This window comes from Nannospalax galili, unplaced genomic scaffold (assembly GCF_000622305.1).
Source record: "Nannospalax galili isolate Female #2095 unplaced genomic scaffold, S.galili_v1.0 scaffold473, whole genome shotgun sequence".
NCBI lineage: Eukaryota > Metazoa > Chordata > Mammalia > Rodentia > Spalacidae > Nannospalax > Nannospalax galili.
The window spans coordinates 1,144,881-1,169,510 of record NW_008334092.1 but is presented as its reverse complement, the minus strand read 5'-3'; the positions used below and the strand labels follow the sequence as shown (position 1 = coordinate 1,169,510).

The 24,630-nt window shown below is 46.1% G+C and overlaps 1 protein-coding gene across 1 annotated transcript in view; it reads left to right on the top strand.

The window, feature by feature from the left end:
* Csmd2 (CUB and Sushi multiple domains 2) overlaps positions 1-24,630 on the top strand; it is a 633,859-nt gene that overhangs the window by 556,892 nt on the left and 52,337 nt on the right. Inside the window, exons 47-51 of the mRNA XM_029561678.1 lie at positions 13,324-13,404; positions 13,896-14,009; positions 15,735-15,923; positions 17,878-18,024; positions 22,427-22,615. Of these exons, the coding sequence (XP_029417538.1) occupies positions 13,324-13,404; positions 13,896-14,009; positions 15,735-15,923; positions 17,878-18,024; positions 22,427-22,615 (720 nt within the window). The remainder of the gene's footprint in view (positions 1-13,323; positions 13,405-13,895; positions 14,010-15,734; positions 15,924-17,877; positions 18,025-22,426; positions 22,616-24,630) is intronic.

The window sequence follows — 24,630 nt, the reverse complement described above, 5'->3', positions numbered from 1 at the left end:
TGGAGAAACAGAGGCCCAGACAAACAATCACGTGAAGACCACAGGCAACCTGGGCCTGGTAGTACACACTGTAATCCCAGCTCCTGGAGGCTGAGGCAGGAAGATCTCAAGTTCAAGGCCAGGCTGCACTGCAGAGTGAGGTCAAGGTTAACCTGGGTGATTCTAGTGAGATGCTGAAAAGTGAAAAGTGAACAATACTAGGAAGCTCTTGCCCAGCATGCACAAAGCCCTGAGTTAGAGGCCCAGCACCACAAAAGTAGTGAGAGACAGGGGCAAGGAGATGGCTTGGTGGGTAGAAAAGCACTTGCCACAGAAGCCTGGTAACCCGAGTTTGATCCCTGGAACCCATGTCAACAGCCAGATGCAGTGGCCTGCATTAATTGGAGCACTCCCATGGGAAATAGGATGCAGAGGCAGAATAGCCCAGGAGCTTGAGGCCAGTTAGCCTGGTGGATGCAGTAGCAAAACGAGACCCTGACTCAGAAACAAGGGGGAAAGGTGAGGAGCATCCAGAGGTTGTCCTCTGACCTCCGCACATGCACTACAGCACACACAGACAACACACACACAGACACACACACTCACCCACGTGTGCACAGGCAGCTCTGGCTGCCACTCCCAGGAACTGTTGCTCAGGGTGAGTGTGACCCAGAGAGGAGACTCTGCCCTTGTCAGCTGGCCTCAGTGCCACCCCCAGTGCCTGTCCTGTTGATGCTTGAACAGGGGGACCCAGGCTTTGAACTTCAACTCTGGCTTTCCCCTAGAGCCATAGCACGTACATACCAGAAGCAGAGCCTGGGCTTCAGATCTGCCCAGTGTAACCATGTGACCTGGTGTCGCTTTTCTTCTCTCTGGGATTTCACGATGTCTGGTTTCATTATCTACAAAGGAGGAATAATCACAGCACCTAACTGCAGAGGGCTGAATAAAATGATGTGTGGAAATGCTTGGCTCCTAGAGGAGGATAAAGCGGCCAGTAAATGGCAACTACACCATCATGGTAGAGCTGATGGCCACAGGTGTCACCAAGGTGCTGGGCCAGCTCTGTGGTTCTTGTTTCCAAGCACCTACCTGTCCCAGAGTCAGGCAGAGGAGGCTCAGCACAGTCCAGACTGGCTTCATTCCCAAGTTCTCCTAACTCCCCCATGAATATGCTTCCTTCAGAGTGCGTTGCATGCCCTTTCATCTCTAAAAGAAGACTTGAGACCCACTGCCGTTACAAGGCTTAAAAACCCATGTATTGAGGGACTGGAGAGATGACTCAGCGGTTAAGAGCGCCAACTGCTCTGAGGTCCTGGGTTCAGTTCCTAGCACCCACACGGCGGCTAACAACCATCTGTAGCTCCAGTTACAGGGGATACGGTGCTCTCTTCTAGCCTGTGCAGGCATTGGAAAAGACAGGTACACTTATATACGTGCAGGCAAGGCACTCACACATGTAAAATAAAAATAATAAAAATTAATAGAAAATATTAAGGTACTGGATTCTTTAAGAAGTGACTGGATCCCAAGGCAGATCCTTTACGAATAGGACTGGTGCCCCCCCCACCCACACACAATAGGAGAACCCTAAGAGAGCTCATTTGTCCCTTCCACCGTGTTATGACACAATGAAAAGGCCCAAACCTGACAGGGACGCTCAGCATCACCAAATTTGCCAACACTTCAACCTTGGACTTCCCAGCCTTCAGAACTGAAAGAAGTAAATTTCTGTGGTTTATAAGCTACCCAGCTTGTGGTTATTTGTTACAGCAGCCAGAATAGACTAAGACAGCCCTTAAGTGCAGCTCAGACCATAGGCCAAGCCTGTCTGACCAGAGGAGCAGGCTAGAGCCTGGGGCCAGGAAGTAGTTATTTCTGTGCCTAGACCAGCATGCTCAAGTGGAAGAAGCACTGGGTGGGCTGAGAGAGCAGTGAGGCCCATCCCATGCCTCAGGGAGCTTTAGACATGTTGTGGAATATATCATATATATACATAGTGTATGGAACATGTATGTACAGCTTAAACAATAATAGAGTGGTCACCATGACTGAGCCTTCCTTAGCACCTTCTCCTCCCCTTCCCCTGGATATAACTGTGAATTTTTTCTAGATCATTCCCTGCTTTTCCTTGTAATGTTACTGGCATAGTTCTAAAAAAAAATATATTGCATGTGATTTCCATTTTCTAAGTGGAAATCATTTACACATCTGTTTGATGCTGCTATAGTCAAATACCTCAGGCTGGGTAATGCATAAAGAAAAGAATTTTTAGCTCACAATTTAGTAGGGTGAAAGTCCAAGATTGAACAGTCCCATTGACTGGAGGGCCACCTGGAGGTGGACTGTCTGGAAGAGATCACATTACAAACAGGAAGCCAGAGGGATTTAGGGGCATGGATGAGAGGAACTAAGTGTGGTCCAGCAGGAACTACCTTTAATCCCTTCCAAGGGTAGCTGTGACCTAATGACCTACTACCAGGCTCTACTTCTTAAAAGATTTCTATCACCCAGCACCATCACCATACAGATAATCAAACTTCCAGCACACAAACCTTTGGGGATTAAACATTATCCAAGTCATAGGAATTATTCCTTTGGTACTTGATTTTTGCTTTTGTTTTTTCTTCTTAAAAAATTAGTTTTTAAAATTCAGGCTAATACAAGTGACTAAGTTCATTTTTTCCATGTTCCAGTGTATAAAACACCGTAGTTTGCCCAGCCTGTTGTTAACGAGCATTGGGGTTTTTTTTTAGAAGAAGCATTTCATTACAGCTTTAACATACTCAATAATGAGCATTGGTTTTATTTCAAACAGTATGAACATTGTAAAGTCCTCATTCTAAGCATATACAAGAGTTTAGCCCACCAGCATAGGAATATTGTAAGGGCGCACGTACTCCAGGTTACTAAGGATTACAATTTTATCTTACAAAGTGATTATAAAAGCAAATATGCTTTTCCCAGCAACAAAGGAAGCGCCCTCCTTGCTCTCGTCCTTGCAGGCTCAGTCTTATCAAATTTCCCATCTTTACCAATCTGGTGGTTTCATGAAGCGGCGTTTCACTTTGATGTTCCTGATGAGCTTTTCTTTCACATCGCCACTGACTAGTCATGCTCCCTACTCTGTAATCTACCGACTCCCCAAGGAGAGAGATGGGGCACATGGACCAACAGATCCTCTGCTGTTAACAGTACGGGCTGGAAAGGAAGCAAGAAAGAGGGAAAGGAGCAGACAGGGTGGAGGGGAAGCCTGCGTCCTCTGGAGTCGCTGTGGAAAGGCAGCTGAAGAAGTGTTAGTGGAGGTGGGGACTGAAGAAAACAGTGGGGAGGGGAAGGGGCTGAGGGAAAGGGTTCGCCTCCCTTTAGCCAAGCACCAGCCCTGAGTAACTCTCTTTTCACATAAGCCTCAATAATGGAAAAAGAAGACACCTGAGGGAGACTTCGGGGAAGATCCTGTGACATTTTTTTAAAAAGGAGAAAATAGGATTTGAATCACAGAGGAAAATGTCCCCAAAACAGTGAGGAGAGTAGGAAATGGTAGCAGAGATTTTAGAAAGCAGTCCAAAGGAAAGGTGAGACATGGTGACAGTGGGCAGCTCACAGCTCTTCTCTCCCTTCATGAACAGTCCAACCCTAAAGCTGGTAGGGGACCAGGCATCCACATCTGTCATAATGAAGAGGCACAGGGAACACTGGGACTTCAGCCAGAGTGACAGAAGGATGACCACACTGAGGGGCTGCCTGGCAAGGGCAGTGGCACTCTGAGTGATGGATGAGGGGATGTCTGTTCAGGGAGGGAACTGGGGGAAAGGAGCAGATGCCTCGGTAGGGTGCTGAGTGAGGAGGGCATCCTCCCTTCCCAGAGGATGGGTCCAGAAGACAGAGGCAGAGCCCACTCAGGTGTGAATGTAGGGCAGCAATAAAATGGGAGCTTGGTTCCACACAGTCACTGACCAGATAAGGGAAGGACACAGGCAAGCTTCTCAGACCAGAGGGTGCCTGCCACAGAAATGCAGAAAAAGCAAAATCACAAAGTAGCCGATGATATTGGATTCCAGTTGAGTGCGTCACTCTGAGCTCATGGTTTTCAATCTGAGAGGGTGTGAGTGAAGGCTCCTGTATACACACATGCATATATTCCCCAGCTTTTCCACCGAGAGGCTCTGAAGCAATGTCTCCTGGCAGCAGTGAACACACCCAGCTACAGAACTTGGTTTCTAAATAGGATTCTCTGTTAGATGGACCAGGGTTCCTTGAAGAAGTAGCCAATCCTAAGGCCAGGCTAGAGAGAGTCCAAGACAAGCTGGAAGCCTCTTAGAGCAGAAAACAATGAAAAGACCAAGACAAGGTTTCATGTATCCCAGCCTGGCCTCAAACTCACTATGTAGCTGAGGATGACCTTGAACTTCTGAGCCTCCTGCCTCCAGTTCCCAAGTCTTGGGATTACAGATATGTTCCACCAAGCCCGGTTTATTCAGTGCTGGGGATTGAACCCAAGCCTTCATGTGTGCTAGGCAAGCACTTGACCAACTGAGCTGTGTCCCTAGCCCTCTTAGACTTTTCTAATTATTTTAGATTAAAACTTTTATTAGCAAGAGGAGCTAGATAATAAGACAAGATTGAAAAGAAATGCAAAAGCACTGTATGAGTTGGCGCGAGACTCGGAAAAGGGCAAGATTGTCACTATAGAGAAGCAATTGAGAGGATGGGGGCGTGGCCAGACTGGGATGGAGGACAGAGAGCCAGTAAATGAGCTTTGCTGAGATGAATAAAAACCTGTGTGCGTAGAATCAAAGGGCTGCTGGATACCTGGAGGCAGGGAAAACCATGCTGTGTCTTCAGATGATAAGACTGAAGGGTAGGAGAAAAGTATAGGAATCCAGGCAAAGAAAGGTACCGTCAAAGGAGCCAAAGTAGGCCAATTCTCAGACTAATTTTTGACATTAAATGGAAGAAAATAAAAGGGGAGAGATCTGTGTGTGAGTGTGTGTCTGTGTCTGTGTGCAGTGCCTATGTGGGGTGTATGGACATGTATGTGTGCAGGTATGCCACAGAGGCCAGAGGAAGATACCAGGTATCCTCCTCCACCACTCACTGACTATTCCTTTGAGGCAGGATGTCTCCAGACTGGAAGCCAGAAAGCCCCAGTGATCCTCCTATCTCTGCCTGCCTCAGTGCTGGAGTTATAGGCACGCACAAGACCACACCCACTTGTTAGCCAGTACAAAAATCCAAACTCTGGTCTTCATGCTTGTACAGCAGGCAGTCTTAACCACCAAGCCATCTCTCCGGCCCCAAAGGATGCATTTCCTCATCTATGTGAAAGTGAGAACACATTCTTCACTTGCCAGTGGATGAGGCCATCATCTGCAGGGACTAAGGAGCTTATAGACAGTGCTGCCCTTGTCTTGGTCTGATGTCACTCAAGGACATAGTCACCCAAGGAAGGATGGACTGAGAATGCAAAGATGTATAAGAGAGGAGGGGAAATGAGAAGCATGTTGCCAACTGAGCAGATGTCAAAGTAGTCATTGAAAATAGTGCAAAGCGAAATTCATAGGCACTAATAATTATTAAAATGTTAAAGAATGATTTTATGTCAATGAGTGCCCATGTAAATGAACAAGAGACAGGAGAGTGGCCTTACCTGCGCTGGGGGTGCAGCAGTAGGAATTATTCCTTTGTTGACTTGGATAATTAGGGAAATAAAGGGTTTAAGGTATAAACTGCAGCCACTAATACATTTTAAATCCTGCACAGCACTTCCAAATCGCTCCAAGCAAAGAAGCTGGCACAACGTAATCCCCCAAAAAGTAGAACGCAAAAGAAATGGCTTAGGAACAAAGATAGAGAAAACAAAAATAAGATGAAGCCGTAAATAAAATCAGTTTTAAAAGCAAGTGTATTAAAGTCTAATCACCTAGTTAAAAAAATACTCTTATAATTGGCTAAATAATATTCAACTCTATTTTCTATTTCAGCTACTTAACAGTTTAATAATCAAAGGGTGATGGTACTCAAGAGGCTGAGGTAGAAGGATTGCAAATTCAAGACCAGCCTGGGCTACATAGTGTGACCCTGTGTCAGAAATAATTAAGTAACCAGTGACATATTGGTCAAACACAGGAACAACAATAGCAATAAAAAATATATAACTCAGAGAAAAAAAATTAAATGGAAAAGTGAGTTCTTTTATACTGGAGAATATATATAACCCACAACAGTTTTTCTCTGTGAGAGTGATACGTGCACCATTTTGTCTTGTTTTTGTTTTTTGAGACAGTGTCTCCCCATAGTCCAAATTGGCCTGGAACTCACTTGGTCACTGTGTAGACCAAGCTGACCTGGAACTCACCATGTAGACCAGGCTGGCCTGGAACTCACTATGTAGACCAGGCTGGCCTCAATCTCACAGAGATTCACCTGCCTCTGTCTCTAGAGTGCTGGGATTCAGGATGTATGCCACCATCCTCTGACTGTGTGTGCTATTTTTAAGTGTGCAGTTCAGATGCTCTGTGTATATGCATATCTCTATGGAACTGTCACCACCATCTATCTCCAGAGCTTTTTCATCTCCTAAAAATCTACAACTCTGTCCCTATTAATCAATTCTACTCTCCCCTGTCACCTCAGCCCCTGCAAAGCAGCCTTCCATTTCCAGTCTCTATGACATTGACTATTCTAGGCTTATCTCATAAGTGGGACCATACAGGATGTATCCTTCTGTGACCAGTTTGTTTCACATGCCTTCAAGGTTCAGCCACACTGCATCAGGATTCCCAGTGTGTGCAGCACATTTTCTCTTCATCCATTGATGCACTTGAGTTGCTTCCACCTGTTGGCTACTGCTCTCAAGGCTTCTGGGAATATGGTTACGCTGTAGGCAATGGCAACTTCTTAACGATAGTCCTATCAGAAAGGTCGCATGAAGATGCCTAGTTGGTGGTGAGTAGTTTGAGAACGTGCATCAAAACTTTCAATAGGATGGGACTGAGTCGAGCCTTCTGTGGTGTGCGTGTACCTCTCACGGTGCTCTCCTTCATGCCCCGTCCATTGCTGTACACATAGCTGTGTTAGGGCCTTCCGACAGCTCTCCCGGAGCAACTTACAGCCACAGCAGCTTCACCCTCGACCACATGTGGACATGTGGCCTGGCTCCAGGCAGAGCAGTCAGTGACTTCTCTTGAAAACTTGAAAGTAGAACAAAGAGATGCTACCTGTGCCCAGACTCTTCCCGTCCGCCTCCCAGAGCGGGAAGATACGATCCCAGTGCGGTGGGTTGCCTCTCACTACTAGCCATGTAAACTGAGAAGTGGTGGATCCTGGGCAGAGAGAGGCACCGAAACACATGGAGAGCTCTCTTGAGTCTTGATGGCCTTTCGGTTCCTTGACCTCCACCGCTGGGATGTTTGACTGGAAAGTCTTGGCTTCTTTCTTCTCCAGAATGTGTTTGCTGATTCTGCCTGAGTTGATTTGCGTTTACTAGGATCCAGAGGTCCCTAACTAATACAATAGCCTAGGATCCAGAGGTCCTACCTTTGTCCATTGTGAAAAAATACTCATTTAAAGACCTTCCTTGAAATGTATTTGGAATAATTTAGGAATAATCTAAATGTAAAATAATATGTTAGATACACTAAATATATGTTTATGTATAATATATACATATACATATACATACATGAAGATAAAGCTATAGTCACTAAAAATCATTCATGCAGAATATGGTCCCTCGATGTAGAGAAAGATTTATTATTTTTACTGTTCAGTGAAATAAAAGGCAAGTGACTAAGGAGCCAGGAGAGACGGCTCAGCAGTTAAGGATACTGGCTGTTCTTGTAGAGGCCCAGGTTCAGTTCCCAGCACCCACATGGCAGCTAACAAACATTTGTAACTCAAGTTTCATGGGATCCAATGCCATCTTTTAGCCTCTAGCATTGCACACACGGTGCACTTACATGCAAGCGAAACAGTCACACACATAAAATACAAATAAATAAATAAAGCAGGTGACTGTCAGGACTCAAGTGATGGCAAAATCAGATGTAGCGGTAATTACAGACTCCCACTTATACTAAGCCACTGTCCTTGTGAGGGTCCTGAGAAAGAGGTGTATATATAAGGGACAGAGGGTAAAGGGAGACATTTGGAGAATACCTGGGCTTGGACCCCAAACTCAAAAGCAGAGTCATGACTCATCCCATAATTTCAAATGAACCAGATGAACCACATTTTGCTTTGAAAGCTTTGAGTGAAAGGCCAGTCCAGCAGCCTATGGAAGAGCTCGCCCTGAAGGACACAGAAAGAACAGGATGTACCCCTGCTGACAGGGCAGCTGCTGTAAGGACTCGAGCCGACCTGAAGCAATGGCCCTACCACCCACAAGCCACCACTGTAGTGTGTACTAGATCCTTGCTAAGCCACAGCCATGTCTCCCTCCAAAAGAAAGAGAGAGAGGAGGGGCAAAACAAGTTGAGGAGTCAGTCTTGAATGTCCTCACCCTGCAGTGTGTCATGAAAGTGTAACAGACCGGTGGGACAGCATCAGTGGAGAATGGAAGCCTCTGAAAAGTCTGTCATCCACACATCGAAATGCTAAGATTCCTTAAGACTACAGGGGAAGGGTTCAGGAATTTTTGTTCGTTGCTCGTCAGTATTCCATAAACTTTCTACATAGAGCAAAAAATTGTTTTTAAAAAATGTAATGCAATGAGAAATCACCCTAATCAACCACCACATGCAAACTACTCAGGCTGCATTTATATTGATTTTTTTTCCAGAAAACTTAATCATGCCTTGAAAGTTTTGAAGGTAAGTATGAGAAGGTGAAGAGGGGAATGGATAGAATTAAAAATAAAACTGGTAACCTCTTCAGAGGATGGTGTGATAAGAATAGGAGATAGGAATTGGCTAGGCAGTTGGGTAAAAAGGCCCCAAAGAAAAGTATCCAGTTTTTTGGCTAAAAGTCACAAAAAGTCCTTGGGCCTCTTAGCAACACACTTCGTTCCAAAGGCCAAAAATGTCAAAAGTATTCGGGAGCTTTTATCTAATCCTTAAAAGATTTTAGGGTTACTTCTTCAGAGGAGGGAATTTTAGAGTAGCAAAAAGCCCCCCTAAAAAAATAAAAGAAGAAGAAAGAGTACCAGAAGTTATGAAAAAAGTGATGGGGAGATATGGAAGGAGTTGGAGGGAATGGAGTGGGCATGGATTTGATCAAAACACCTTATATGCATGTATGAAATTCTCAATAAATTAATTTTAAAAAGTAATTATGATAAAAATAAGCCTTTTCTCCCTTAAAAAAATAAAAATAAAATTGTTAAGGAAACAAGTTGAGTAAACAAGATTTTGATATTTCTAGAAATCAAAAGAATGTCATGAATAAACTTATGAACTTAGAATTAACAAGCTAAAGTCAATCTTGAATATTCATAGACTTGTTCAATTTCATAAGAAAGGCAGGGGCAAAGGGCATAACTTGATAGTTAAAAACTTACTAAAATCTGAAAAAAAGTTAATAAAAAGAGAGATAAGGAGATGGTTCTTGCAAGCATGAGGACCTGAGTTCACATCCCCAGCACCCCTGTAAGAACCAGTCATGGTAACAAGTGCTTGTAAAACCAGCACTAGAAAGTGGAGACAGGTGGGTCCCTGGAGCTTCCTGTCCAGCCTAGTCAGTGCCTCAAAAAATAAGATGAAGAGCCAGGCATAGTGCTACACACTTTTTTTTTTCTTTTGGTCTTTTTGAGACAAGGTCTCCCTGTAGCCCCTAGCTGTCCTGGAACTCACTATGTAGACCAGGCTGGCCTTGAACTCCCAGAGATTTGCCTGCCTCTGTCTCCCAAGTGCTGGGATTAAAGGCATGCACCACCACGCCCGGCTTTTAAGCCTAGCACCCAGAAGGCAGGGACAAGCAGAGGTCTGTGAGATTGTGGCCAACCTGGTCTACATAGCAGGTACCGGGCCAGCTAGGGCTACAGGGAGATCCTGTCTTAACTACCCCCCACAAAAAAGTAAGGTACATGTGCACACACGTAAGTATTGTTCATACACATACACCACACTCTCAGAGAGGGGAGAGAGAGAGAGAGAGAGAGAGAGAGAGAGAGAGAGAGGTAAAAGATTTAAGTGCTGAGCTTTTGTTTGTCAAACCATTTGATGTCTCTGTCCCCCATGGGCTGGATCTTCTAGAAGGGCCAAGACCCCAGAGGTTCTTGCATCCTTAGCACCCAACACTGTGCTGAGCTAGGCAAGGAAATCTCAGTGGAATGGAAGGAGGAAGGATAATGTGCCCAGTGTCAGGGCAGCTGTCATCTGCTGACAGTGTCAGTCCAACAGTTTTCCTGGAGTGGAAAAATGGATTCAAGCCTTACAAGCAGACACAGTTCTCCTGACTCCTGTTAAATCAAGCTGAAATCCACGTGGTTACTTCCTAAGAGGGCCTCTTAAGTGCTAGTGCCCACATTTCACAAAGCTTTCATCTCTCTCAGTGTGATACTTATAACGCACCTGTATAAAAAATTTAAAGTTAGATCTCCTGACGTAACACAGCATTTATATAAAACAATACAAACCTGGGCACGATGACGCGTGCCTGTAGGCCCAACACTTGGGAGGCAGAGGCAGGTAGATCTCTATGAGTTCAAGTCCAGCCTGCTCTACATAGTGAGTTCCAGTTCAGCTGGGACTACAGGGAGACCCTGTCTCAAAAAGACCAAAAACAAACAAACAAACAAACAAAAAACAACTGAATACAGAAGTCTCCAACTACATTCCAAAAACAGTTGATAAAATGTCAGAATCCTATGGGAATATTTGGAAAGGATTTCTGATTGCATGATGGAGACATGTGTCTCGGATGCTGCAGGCGCAGGGAGGTGTCACCTTATGCTGCTCAAAGCGAGGAGTACTTGCCCATTTTACAACTGCGCTGAACATGTCCCCATTGTGACCTGCTTCTGCCTAGAGTTTTACAACAAAACTCTTAAAGTCCTGATGCTAGAAAATCTTGCACAACATGGTGAATGCTTATAATACCAGGAGGCCAACTGTCTATCAATACACAACTGGGTTTTCTCAAAGCTGTGTTAAAATTACTGATGGGCATGAACTGATGTTTTAAGAATCCAGCTTCTGTCATAACGACTTGCTACATATATGCAGATATTTTATTGTGTTTTAATTTCCCTTTGGAATTTGGTGTACAAAATCAGTAGAATCTTTTCCCACTTAAAGTATTGAGAAAAGAAGTCTGGGTTAGCACAGGATATCCAGGAAGAGATTTACTGACATTTGACAAGAGATGCCTGCATTTTTAAAAAGGTCATGTACTTTAATCATTCTTAGCTTAAATCGAAAAGAATCAGCAAAAAGAAAAGAAGAATTCCTTCAAATATAAAAGATACATGTGAATCCAGGCATGGTGACACATACCTATAATACCAGTATTTGGGAGGTAGAGGCAGGAGGATCCGGAGTTCAAGGTCATCCTTGGCTATATAGCAAGCCTTGGCTAGATGAGGCAGAGACAGAGACAGAGAGAGAGAGACAGACAGAGAGCGAGAGAGAGAGGAGAGAGAGAGAGACCCAGACACATGTAATACACAAGGATAAATGATTTCATCATTGGATTTTATCTTAAATTGCAAAATTTTGAAATTCTAAATGATTAACAACAGAGCGTCTGTGAAATAAATTCTAGTAAATCTGTATGATTAAATCTTATGAAGTCATTTCACTTTCATTTTGAAGAAATTTCATTATGTGGTGAGAGAAATGTCTTCTGATGTGCTCACAGCTGGCAAGGAGCAGCACCAAAGTGCATAACACAGTGCAGCTTTGGTAGGTGAAAAGCACTTAACTATGCCAAGAACACACTACACAAGGTTAACAGTGGCTATGTCTGAAAAGACAATGGATGCGTTTTTCTTGCTACTGTTTTCATTTTTTTTATCTCAATTTTTAATGACATTATACATTTTTTAAAACAGAGCAGGGGTTATGGAGATTTTGGAAATACTAGTAACTGCAGCCATGGCAGGGAACAGTTCTATAGCACTCTGCTATGAGACCAGTGAGAAGGACTATGAGAAGTCCATACTGATGATCCTGCACCCAGGCACCATCCCATCTCTGCACCAAGGGATGGACTCCAGTTTAAAGAATCCACTGAGAGCAGGTGTATTTGGCCGAAGACCAGAACAGAAGCCACACACAGAACAGAGAGACTGGGCAATGGCCAGTGTGAAGCAGCCAGATCTGGATTCAAATCCTGCCTGTGCCACTTCATTCCTGTGTGGTCTTGAGGAAGTGACTTCACCTTTTGGATAGCACCTGCTTACAAGCACAGCAGAAATACATCACAGGGTCAACTACTGGGAGACCCCTTAGAGGGACAGTCCACAGAATCACCCTGCATAGAGGGGGTGCTCAGCAATAATCTGCCCTTTCCCCAGGACTACTGATGTCATTGGCTACTTCCCAGACCCTCCTGTTAGATAAAGAGTGAGTTCTTCTGGCTCAGTATAGACAGGGCCAAATCCTGGTAAGCAGATCCTTTAATAGCACTGGCCTGAGGGGGTGGGCTGCTCTAAGGTAATATACTTGTGAGGACTATGTGATTTGGAAGCCCTACCACCGTTTGGAGGCACAAGATAAGAAACAAGGCCTTAACTCAAGGTCATGACCACTTTGGGCTGTGCAGCTGGGCAGGCAAGGTTTAGGAAGGGGCTCAGCACATTGTTTCTATGCCTTTAGATGGATGCAAACAGGGCTGCCGTGGTTAAGTCCCTCCCTGGTTAGGAGGACTGGTTGTTCTTACAGAGGACCTGGGTTCAGTTCCCAGCACCCACATGGCAGCTAACAACTGTCCATAACTCCAGTTCCAGAGGATCTGACACCTTGTGGCCTCCTTGGGCATTGCACACATACTCATACACATAAAATATAAATAATTCTTTTAAAAAGATAAGATAAGTAGTGCTTGCCTAATTTTCCCTGCGTAAAGATAAGCGCATCCATACATGTATTAATACATATCTGGGGATGTGGCTCAGTCAGCAGAGTGCTCACCTTATGTATACAGAGCCCTTGACTGGATCCCCAGCACCACTTAAACCAGGCATGCTGGTGGTGCAGCACTTGGGAGGCTGAGGTGGGAGGATCAGTAGTTCAAGATCATCCTTGGCTATAGTGAGTTCAAGACCATCTGGGATACATGAAACCCCCAACTCAATATATATGTATATAGTGTATGAATGGCTGAGGAATGAGAATGGGAGGAATTGGTCCAGTGCCCAAGAATGGCACTTTGCCCCTGACCTGTATCCTTCTGTCTTTTTAGCCTATCCACTCACCAAGTGTCCTCCCCCAACCATCCTCCCCAATGCCGAAGTGGTCACGGAGAATGAAGAATTCAACATAGGTATCACTGCCAGACATCAAGATCTTGAACCAGGGCCAGTGGAGAGGGGCAGGGCAGGGTTAGGGATCAGACAGTGGGTCCCATTCTTCCCTCCTATTCATGCAGAGGGAAACAGAGACCCAGGCTATGGGGATGCATTCTGTCAGCTAAGGTTGCACCCAAAACACAAGCCCTCTTCTTCCATCCAGCCCCAGGAGGAGGAGCTGGCGGGGAGACATGGCGGGGGGGGGGTTCCCTCAGCTATTCAAATGAGCTTTAAGATAGCGTATAATTTCTTAAAATATGAAAATATCCACGATCTCTGTTAATTTGGAGTCTGGGGAGGAAAGCAGTTGTCTGGGACACTGGACAAGCATGGAGCTGGTTACTGAAATCTGACCCATCATTAGTTATCATCCAGGAAAATGGTACTTGGTTTGTGGTACTAAGGGGTGCCAGCCCTCCCAGATCAAACTGTTCCAGGGGATGCCCATGCTGGTCTCTCTTGACAGGTGACATCGTCCGCTACAGGTGTCTTCCTGGCTTTACCTTAGTGGGTAGTGAAATCCTGACCTGCAAACTGGGAACGTACCTACAGTTTGAAGGCCCGCCCCCAATATGCGAAGGTAATTACACTGAGCAGCATCTTCCTCCCCAAACAGAACCCTGGTTGTGCCACTATTCCTATCCTCAGCCCTCAGCTCAGTCCCTACCCCACTGAGAAGAGGTCATCAGGTTGATGGTGTTTGGTGAACGGGTGAGCAGAGGCAGAATAAGTGAGAGCCCTTTACAGGGTCCCTGCCTCTTCTGTGCTCTGGGGCCATCCTTATTGCTTACCTGACATTCGCTGGAGTTGCATACATAGCAATCGGAAGAGAAAGTTCCAGAATGTCAGGAAGGATGGGCTCCCATATGTGCACCCTACCCACTGGGATGCAAGTGCACTTAGGGCCCTGTGTGTGTGACCTGGCAACCCAAGACCCCAGCTGTCTGTATCCCAGCACAAAACCTTGACAAAGATAGACTTGCTTCACCTAGTTAACCCAACTCAGACCAAATCCAATTCTCCCCACTTCCAAGGAACCTGCTTCAGATTCCTAATCATTCAGTAAAATGAGGATGGTGGTAGAATTTATACCATGGGGCTATTGTGAGGAGTCGGACAGCTGATAACATTAAGTGTGTGAAGACAGCACCTGGTACATGGTAACTGATCCCTGCTGTAGGCTTGGAGAATTTGCACAGTTTGCAAGAGCACTGCAGAAACTGATTCAGTCTTTCCATCTTTCAGTAAAATGAGGATGGTGGTAGAATTTATACCATGGGGCTATTGTGAGGACCCCTGCTCTGGGGTCACAAGCCCAAGGAAGTGGCAGTGGATCTGCCAGAAATGGGTTTCGTGAAGGGTCTTGTGACACTTCCCTGTGCCCTGGGACACAGCACCTCCCCAGTGTCTGGGGTGCAAGGCTCCTCTGTACCAGCCTCTTCCATCCCCTCTGCAGTAACATCAGACAACTAAGTCCTCCTCCTCCTTCCTCTTCCTCTTCTTCTCTTCCTCCTTCCCCCTCCTCCTCCTTTTCCCCCACCACGTCCTCCTCCTCCTCCTCCTCCTCCTCCTCCTCCTCTTCCCTCCTCCTCCTCCTCCTTTTCCCTCCTTGAGGTCCACACTGTGTTCTTAGACACCCTGATTTCAGACCGCACTGTTTTCTTTAGACACATTAATACTATGAATCAGCGGCCCAGTGGCCACTGACCATCCTATTCCTGATGCAGTTTACCATCATCATCCATCGCTATGATCTGCTGAATCACTATGCTGTAGACTATATATGTTAATTGATATACTACAGTGTAATGTGAGGTAGATGTTACCTGTTTGTGTTGGAGAAGCCATCAGCTGGTAGGGAATCATTTGTTGGCGACCACATGGGTGGAATGTATGTAGTAGGGTGGTGTCTGACCCACCACCTGGTGCACTTACTTGTGCACTATACTCTCCCTGTACAAACTTAACCTGCTTTATAGACTGGTTCTTTTGGTGTGGGTGGCCTTACTGTTATCTATAGGTGTGTGTAGCATGTCCACCTACCTCAAATGCTGTTAGCAGCACCCACACCCAAGCTAGGAAGTGATTTCAACCAGCTGACCAGCCGTGAGTCCCAACAAGCTGTCATGTTGACACATGATTTGAAGTTGCTCCATGTCATGAGGCCACACAGTGGTTCCTGTGAGGTCTTTGGATGTGCCCCAGTGCTGGGCTTCCCGTGGTGGTTCTGCACCAGGGACAAGCTCATATGTTGACCCTGGTTCTGTCCCATGCTGTGTACCTGGTATCTCTTTCTTTCTCCCAGTTCACTGCCCAACAAATGAGCTTCTGACAGACTCCACAGGAGTGATCCTCAGCCAGAGCTACCCTGGAAGCTATCCACAGTTCCAAACATGCTCTTGGCTGGTGAGGGTGGAGCCGGAGTACAACATCTCCATCACAGTGGAGTACTTCCTCAGTGAGAAGCAGTACGATGAGTTTGAGATCTTTGACGGTGAGTCACTCAAAGGCTGTGCAGTTGTCTGCTGCAGATAGAACCAATTCACTCCAGAACCCTGGGCACTGAGCTGCAACTTTCCTATCAGAACCTGCCAGAGGCTCCACGTGATGGCTTTCTCTACCATAGAAACCCTAGGTCAGGAAGTCCGATGAGCGCTGTAGCTTTTGCTTGCATAGTACCCTGGACCATGCTCAGAACCCTTTCTTACTCAAAGCTAGAACCCTTGAATATTGAGCAATCAGTGGAGTCCAGCGGTAATCCCCAGAGGAGTAGGCCGCCCCCACCCCCAAACCAAAGAGGTCCAGCAGCGCTGCTGATTCTTTAGTGCTTTTTGATTTGGCGAGAACATCCCGGTATGTCCCAAGCCAGTGAACCCCAATTTCACCACAACCTTTGTGGGGTTTAGCGCCTACTCTCTGGAACATATGAGTCTTGCAAAGACAGCTACACTAATTGTTGATGGTGGCTTATCAGTTACAGTATGGTGAACCAATATGCTGCACTCTGTCCAGATGGTCCCCACACTGCATCATGGTAAAAGTCAGGTGGATTCACGTAGCTCTGAGACACACTGCGAATGTGTACTGTTGCCTACCTCACGCCAGTGCAAATTGTTCCTGCTGCTCCTTCCTGACCATAGGGAAAAGAGCAAATTACCAAATCCGGCTTATCAGTTACAGTATGGTGAACCAATATGCTGCACTCTGTCCAGATGGTCCCCACACTGCATCATGGTAAAAGTCAGGTGGATTCACGTAGCTCTGAGACACACTGCGAATGTGTACTGTTGCCTACCTCACGCCAATGCAAATTGTTCCTGCTGCTCCTTCCTGACCATAGGGAAAAGAACAAATTACCAAATCTGTGGCTGCATTCCATGTAACAGAGACTGTGTTCGTCTGCTCTGATAAAGATGCCACATGTGGCACAGCTGCTAGTAGGTTGCTACTTGGTTAAGTTTCCACAGTGAGGTACAAACAGCTTCTCCCCACCTACACCTCTGTCCCAACATAGCAGCCATGGTAAATGGATCCCCAGGTGTCAGCATCAATCTGCATTCTGTATCCAAAGTCTTTAATACCATCAGCTGTTACCATTTCTACACAATTCAGTTATATGAGTAAATAGTGGTGGGCCTTTGGAAGGAGGAGGCCAGAGGAAAGCTACCCTATACAACTGGTATCATTTATAGACTCCTTCAGCCAAACTAGTCCAGAATGGGAAACAAAGCCTGGCCTGGGTCTGCAAATGGGACAGAGGAGTGTACCTTTCCACCAGGGGCACTCTCCTCTCCACTGTTACCTGTTTTGTTCATACATTCGTGTGGTTTTGGCTATTCTTTTTGGCTGTTCAGCTAGCCACAGCTTGTGAGTTGCCTCCATGGTTCTTATAGGCCAGATCCTTCCAGCTGCCCTCGAATCCGCCACCCATTTCTAGTTGTAACAGCCTTGCTTCAGGCTGTGAAGTGCTTCTGTGACCTCATCCCTGTTACTGCTAGGGAGCTCAATTCCATGACCACGTCTCCTCCCATCAGCTTCTGCCTCCTGAGGACAGCATGTTCTCACCAGAGCTCTCTCGGTGCTTTAACATATGGGGTCTCCCCAGGCTCTCCCAAGGAGTACACTTAGCAGGTAGGCATTCTGTTCTCGTGACAGAACTGTTAAGAGTGCCTCCTCACTGCACCTCAGGACCCTCCCTTCCCCATTTGCTCCAAAATCTAGGGAAGCTATCCTCAAAGAATGTTGGACAACTCTGTTACTTATGATCCTGAGCGCTAACACTCCCCACCCCAGAGTACTGCTTTATATCAGGACATGGGGACATGGGGAGAGACCTTCAGCAAGGCCAGCGGATGCAAAGTCACCCGGCCATCCCACCCCCAGTGTCTACACTCGCAGCTCTCTGTAGGCTTCAGATGGCCTATAACCCTGTGTCCTTCTTACCCAAGGTCCCTCAGGACAAAGTCCTCTGCTGAAAGCACTCAGTGGAAATTACTCGGCACCCTTGATTGTCACCAGCTCAAGCAACTCGGTGTACCTGCGTTGGTCATCTGACCACGCCTATAATCGGAAAGGCTTTAAGATCCGGTATTCAGGTGAGTAAGAAGAGCCTCTGCCCCTGAACCCCTTAAACTGCTCACCCAGAATATCCAAAGAAGCCATGGCCTGTCTCCTGCCCAAGGCAGCCCCCTGATGCTTACGAGCTCCCTCATCTAATGGGTGTCTCCCTGCCTCTTCTCGTTCTGGTTCTTTCCCCACATTTAATCTCCTCCCTCCCTTCTCATGTCTTGTGTCCCCAGAATTTTAACTATCCTATAGAATCAATGAGACCCAGGGAGATCCCCGCCCCTTAGGAGCTTAGATGTTAATGGCAGTTCCCTAAATGAACAAGCCTGAGTCACAATCTCTCCCCAGGAGAATGTCAGACGGGCAGCAGAAGAGCCCTTTCCTGCTCTATAAGCTGTATCTTTTCCATTATTATTCTTTCATTAACACATGATGATTGTGTTATTTGTGAGGTGTATAAATATGTGCAATTGTAATGGTCAAATGAGGGCAATTAGCATGCACATCACCTCAAAAAGTATCATCTCTTTGTGTCTGGGACGATCAAGATCCTTTCTACCCCTTTTGATCTGCAGTCAGTTGGGTATTAACTATTGTTACCCAACCGTGCTGTAGCTCATGAGAGCTTATGCCTCTTTTTGTTTTTGTGCCCAATAACCAGTGTCATTCTGTCCCCTCTGCCCTCCACTGACCCAAGCTCTGTTGACCCTTATTGTACTCTTTACTTCTATAAAATCAACTTGCCTTAGCTTTCACACACGAATGAGAACGCGTGGTATTTGTCTTTCTGTGCCTGACTTATTTCACTTAACATTATGTCCCCAACTACCATCTACATTGCTGCAAATGACAGGCTTTCATTCTTTTTCCGACAAGCCATACAGTCTCGTCAGGGTCGGATCAAAGGCCAGGCCCAGGGAACAGTCTGTGAGGAGTGCAAACATATCTCTGAATGCAATGAGATGGAGAAAATTGACTTTCTCTGAACTCTCACTGTAGGGACCACTGACCTGGTGGGAGGAAAGCTTGATAAACTGAAGCCTCGGTGCCCACTTTGAAGGGCAGTCCAATGAGCTGCTGACTGTGTCTTGCAGCCCTGGAGACTGCAGGGAATGTCTACAGATCCCAGGGTGTTCCACCATGCGCATGCATAAGATATTGGTTCGAAAGGACTGGGAAGATAGTTCAGTCAGTAAAATATTTGCTATGCAAACATGAGAACTTAAGCTTATCCCCAGCACCCAGGTAAAAAGCTGAATGTGATGACATCACTTTTAATCCCACCAATGGAGAAGCAGAGACAGGAGGATCCTTGGGGCTCTCTGGCCAGCTAGCCTAGTCTGATTGGTGAACCCCCCGGTCCCAGTGAGAGACCTTGTGTCAAAAAAATAAGGTAGACAGCATCCTGAGGGACTAAATCTGGGTTGACCTCTGGCCTCTACACGTACACATATACTTGAACCCACACAGGCACCTACATGCACACACACACACACACACACACACCCAGGTAAAAAGCTGAATGTGATGACATCACTTTTAATCCCACCAATGGAGAAGCAGAGACAGGAGGATCCTTGGGGCTCTCTGGCCAGCTAGCCTAGTCTGATTGGTGAACCCCCCGGTCCCAGTGAGAGACCTTGTGTCAAAAAAATAAGGTAGACAGCATCCTGAGGGACTAAATCTGGGTTGACCTCTGGCCTCTACACGTACACATATACTTGAACCCACACAGGCACCTACATGCACACACACACACACACACACACACACACACACACACACACAAAGACTATCATTTAGGAGGGATATCAAATTATCAAGTCCTGCCTGAACAAGTTGTTACTTGTCTCTGTATCTTGTCCTCTCATAAGCTTCATAGCTGCAAGACCAGCCCACACCTAGAAGGCCTATGGGAACAACTCTAAAGAACACTTGAGTGTGGGAAGAGCTTCCTGTATAAAGCCAAGTGGAGCCCAGTTTTCACTCCTTCAAAGTCCATTTCCTCTGAACCTACCCACACTAGCTTCTCCCAGATATCCATGGCTGGGAGAAAGATGGGCTCACAACCCCGTGTCAGTGACCTGCTCTGTCCTTAACTAGCAGTAAAGTTCCTCAGACAAGGCACTTAACTGTTTGTGCCTCTGTTTCCTCAAAATGAAAAAGAAACCTCCAGATACCCTTCAGGGGAGATCGAGCCTGAGTTCCCAGCAGCTGCTCATGTGAAAAGAAAAAATGGCATATTCCTTCCCTGGTTGCTAAATTCAGAGCTAGAAGCTATTAAGGAGTTCCCTTTTCCTTGACGTTCAAAGACTAATGTGTTTGGAAGTAATGAGTCAGTTGTAATTACAGAACATATGCTACATAGAAGAGGAATTCACTACACGGTACAACAATTAGTACTCAATAATTAAGATATAGTGGAGGTGTGTAATTTACAACTGTGTCTATCAGGATGACTAAGCTGAGATTCTCCTTCCTGGGTCAGGGCCATTTGTAGATATGATGTGCGCATGGCAGAGGGGGCACAGTCGAAGGGCACATGTCTGCTTGCCAGGGAGGTCTTTAAAACATCATTTCCACATGCACAGAAGGGTAATCCTCAGACAAGAAGCCAGAGGCCTCACTGTCAGGTGTGTGAGTACATGGTCCGGCCCCAGATCTCCTCATCACCAACTGCCTGGGAGGCCCAGCCAGACATTCCTCAGGCAGATGCTACCAGGCTCCAGGGTCATCCCTGTCTCCGGCCTCACAGAACCAATCTGTATGAGTTACTTTTCTCACGGCTTCAACAAAACACTTACAGAAACAGCTTAGGGAGGGAAGGGTTTGTTTTGAATGGCAGTTTGAGGATGCGGTCCGCCACAGTGGGGGAGGCATGGCCGCAGGAGCGCAAGGCAGCTCGTCACATTGCTTCTGCCATCAGGAAACAGAGAGAGATGAATGCTGGTGCTCAGCTCACTTTCTCTAGGACTCCAGCCTGTGGGGCAGTGCTGCCCACATTTAGGGTGGGTCTACCCACCTCAGTTAACCTAATCTAGACACTCCCTCACAATCGAGTCCAGAGATTTGTCTCCTAGGTTATTCTAGACCTTGTCAAATGACCAATAATAACCATCACTCAGCCCTGAGGATTCCTGGCAGGGGCTGTGGTGTGAGTTCTCTCCATCTGGGACTTTTGTCTGTTTTCCTCATCGTTGTATTCCCAGCACTACAGCAGCATCTGGCACTTAATGGACTCTTGAGATCTCTTTACTAGATAAATAAATGAAATATGTTAAACCATAAGCTGGGGGGAGAAATGAGCCCTGAAGGGAAATATATGTCTTAGGTCCCCAAGAGTTCAAAACCCAACAGAAAGAAAGAAAAGAATCATTTATTAAACACTAAGTTCCCTGCTCTGGGGTGCTTTCTAGACACAGTCTCTGTGAGGTAGGTATTTCAGGGGAAGAAACTGGAGCCAAACAAGCTTCAGTGGTTTGTCCTAAATCACAAAAACTGAGGTCTGGTAGTCACACCTCTCAGAAACAGCTCCACTGGATTCTGCTTTCTAAGGCTGCCTGACAGCTCAAGGGGTTTGAAAGCAACCTGAGCTGCCTTTAGGTGGCAAAAGGGACCCAAATGATTCATGGAACTGGCTGTTGTTATGCTGTTATTGTTATTTTTTATTGAGCTTTTAAATTTTCGTACATTTCCCACTTAAATCCAGACTCCCTCCCCATCCATGCCTCCCTCTATCCCCCCACTGAACCCTATGCACTCTGCCGTACATGCTGAGTCCTGTTCATTCAGGTGTTTGTACCCAAATGCCTCCAGTGTAAATTCATACTCTGCCATACATGCTGAGTCCTGTTCATTCAGGTGTTTGTACCCAAATGCCCCCAGTGTAAATTCATCCACTGGCATCTAGTCAGCCCATCCAGTGGTCATATGTAAGTCATACTATCCCTCACCCAGCAGCAATCAATCTCAAATAGTTCTCAATCTAGTGCTGTCCCACCATCTAATTCTCACCTCCCCTTTGGGCCCTTGTTTAATTGAGCTGACATGGGTCCTGCGCTCCATGCCACTGCTGCCTCGGGCTTACATGGGCAAGCCTCCAGTGGCCTGGAAGCCTCCAACTCTTCTGTGTTCCTGAGCCAGCCCTGGCTCTTACAATCTTTCTGCCTCCTTTCCCCAATGGTCCCTGAGCCGTGGGTGGATGACATTCCATATTTTTAACTAGCCTTTGTTTTGATTTGTTTTGTTGGGTCTTGCTCTGGCTTTACTCAGACCTTTTCAGTATCAACCACTCAGACCTTCCTCAGTAGCAAAGGACTTGGCAGTGGCAAAGATCAGAAGCTGTGGGGAGAAGGGGAGGGCTTGTGAAATAGCTTGCCTGTCCAGGCAGTGGCACTCTGCTATTCTGCTGAGCCTCGTCTTGTTCTTTAGCTCCTTACTGCAGCCTGCCCAGAGCTCCACTCCGTGGCTTCATCCTGGGCCAGACCACCACCCAGCCAGGTGGTTCTATCCACTTTGGCTGCGATGCAGGTTATCGATTGGTGGGACACAGCATGGCCATCTGTACTCGGCACCCCCAGGGCTACCACTTGTGGAGCGAGGCCATTCCTCTCTGTCAAGGTAAGAAGCAGGAGTTAAAGTGGTGACAAGGTGGCTCTGTTCCAAGTCCCACCTCAGGCTGGTCTCAGGAGCAGTCTCCGCCACATGTGGGTCTCCCAGGTTTGGTGATGAATTCATTCTTCCAGCCAACATTTACTAAGGGCCCATGTATCTCCAATCCTGGTGATGACAGATGCATAGGGGATCTGTTTTCAGAGCCATGGGGGAGGCTCTGAACATGGGGGAGATGTGGGAACATGAAGTGATGGGGAGAGGAGGCCTTGCATCAGGAATAGAAATGGTGTTGGGGAGCCCCATGGTAAAAAGGGACCTGCATCCACCTGGGCAGCTAAGAAGGACTCTTCAGAGGCAAGCAAACATGGGTTCATGCTCCTAAAGCAAATGAGTCAAGGAAACACTTGGAATGTACCGTTTTGTTTGCAAGCATTACCTTTTAGAACTTATGAGGGTTTTTTCCCTTATAGTAACATATGTCCTTGCCACAATGAAACCCCCTGCCTTGCACAGTTAATATATACTAATAAAAGTATTTATAGGGGCTGGAGTGATAGCTCAGTCAGTAAAGTGCTTGCTTTGCAGCCTTGAGGACCTGAGTTTGGTCTTCTAGAGCCCACATAAAAAGCCAGGTGTGATGGCATGTTCTTGTAGTCTCAACACTGGGGAAGCAGAGACAGGCAATTCCCTGAGGCTCACTAGCCACCCAACCTACTCTATATGTATCCAGGCTAGAAATCTGAAAAAAATAAGATGACTAGATAATGCAAAAGAACAGAGTGAGGGGGCTGGAGAGATGGCTCAGGGATTAAGAGCAATGACTGCTCTTGCAGAGGACCCAGGTTCGATTCCCAGCACCCATATGGCAGCTAACAACTGTCCATAGCTCTAGTTCCAGAGGAATTCAATGCCCTCTTTTGGCCTCTGGAGGCATTGCACAACCCAGGTGCACTTACACACATGCAGGCAATACATTCATACACGTAAAATAAAAATAATAAAAATAAAGTATTTTTAAAAGAACATGAAATTGAACTATAATCCTGTCACAAGATCACTATCATTAATATTTCAGCATGTTGATTCCTTTTGGTCTCCTACTTACCAGTTACAAAAATGAGATCATCAATGTGCAAAGCTCTTAATATTTTGTTATCATCTTTAGTATATTTGCATATATTCCTCTGTGATTATGGTTGATGGTTGCATAGCATTGTGGGAAAACTGACACTTCTTCAAGTGTCACAACCTATAATGGGTCATTTAGATTTTTAGACATTTTGCTACCACAGAGTTATAATTTTATCTTTATGAACATTCGTTCTTATTTCCTCAAAAGAAATTCTCAGAATTGAAATTGTTGAATCACATGTATGCAGAATTTACAACTTTTGATATCTACAGATTCTGCCTTCACTTTTAATTCTATCAGCAGCACTAAGAGTTGCTCTTTTCCCAGTTTCCACACCACAAACATTGGTTAAAAGAAGGAAAACATTGCCAATTATAGACAAAAAGACAAAATGGCCCTGTTGTTTGAGTTCAGGTTTCTTGGCTCCTAGTATGTTGAAGTCTTTTTAATGACATCAGTCATCTCTGACCCTCACAACCTTCTAATCTGTGTCTTCTTTGGAAAAGCCAAAAAGCAACCTATTAATATACTTTTATAACCAAAGGTCCCAGAGGCACCGACTGTCACAGATGGCAAATAGCATTTGGCTTCCATCCCTACGTCTCTAACCACATCATCTCAGACAAGTCTTTGTTCCAGAGCTCCATTTGGAGACTACCAAGCATCTGGGCTCAGTTAAGTCTCCAGCAAAAATGAAGCCTTTCGATGATGGCCCTCTCACCCTATCCTGTCACTTGTGGCTGCCCTGCTCTCCACCCTATGCTTCCTTCGATGCCCTTCCTCTCAGATGCTGTCTTCTCTGGAATTCAGATTCCACAAACAAGAACCAAACACCCTCACTTACCACCCAGCTGCTCAGCTCACTTCCCCCTCCACAGGGACGACCGGG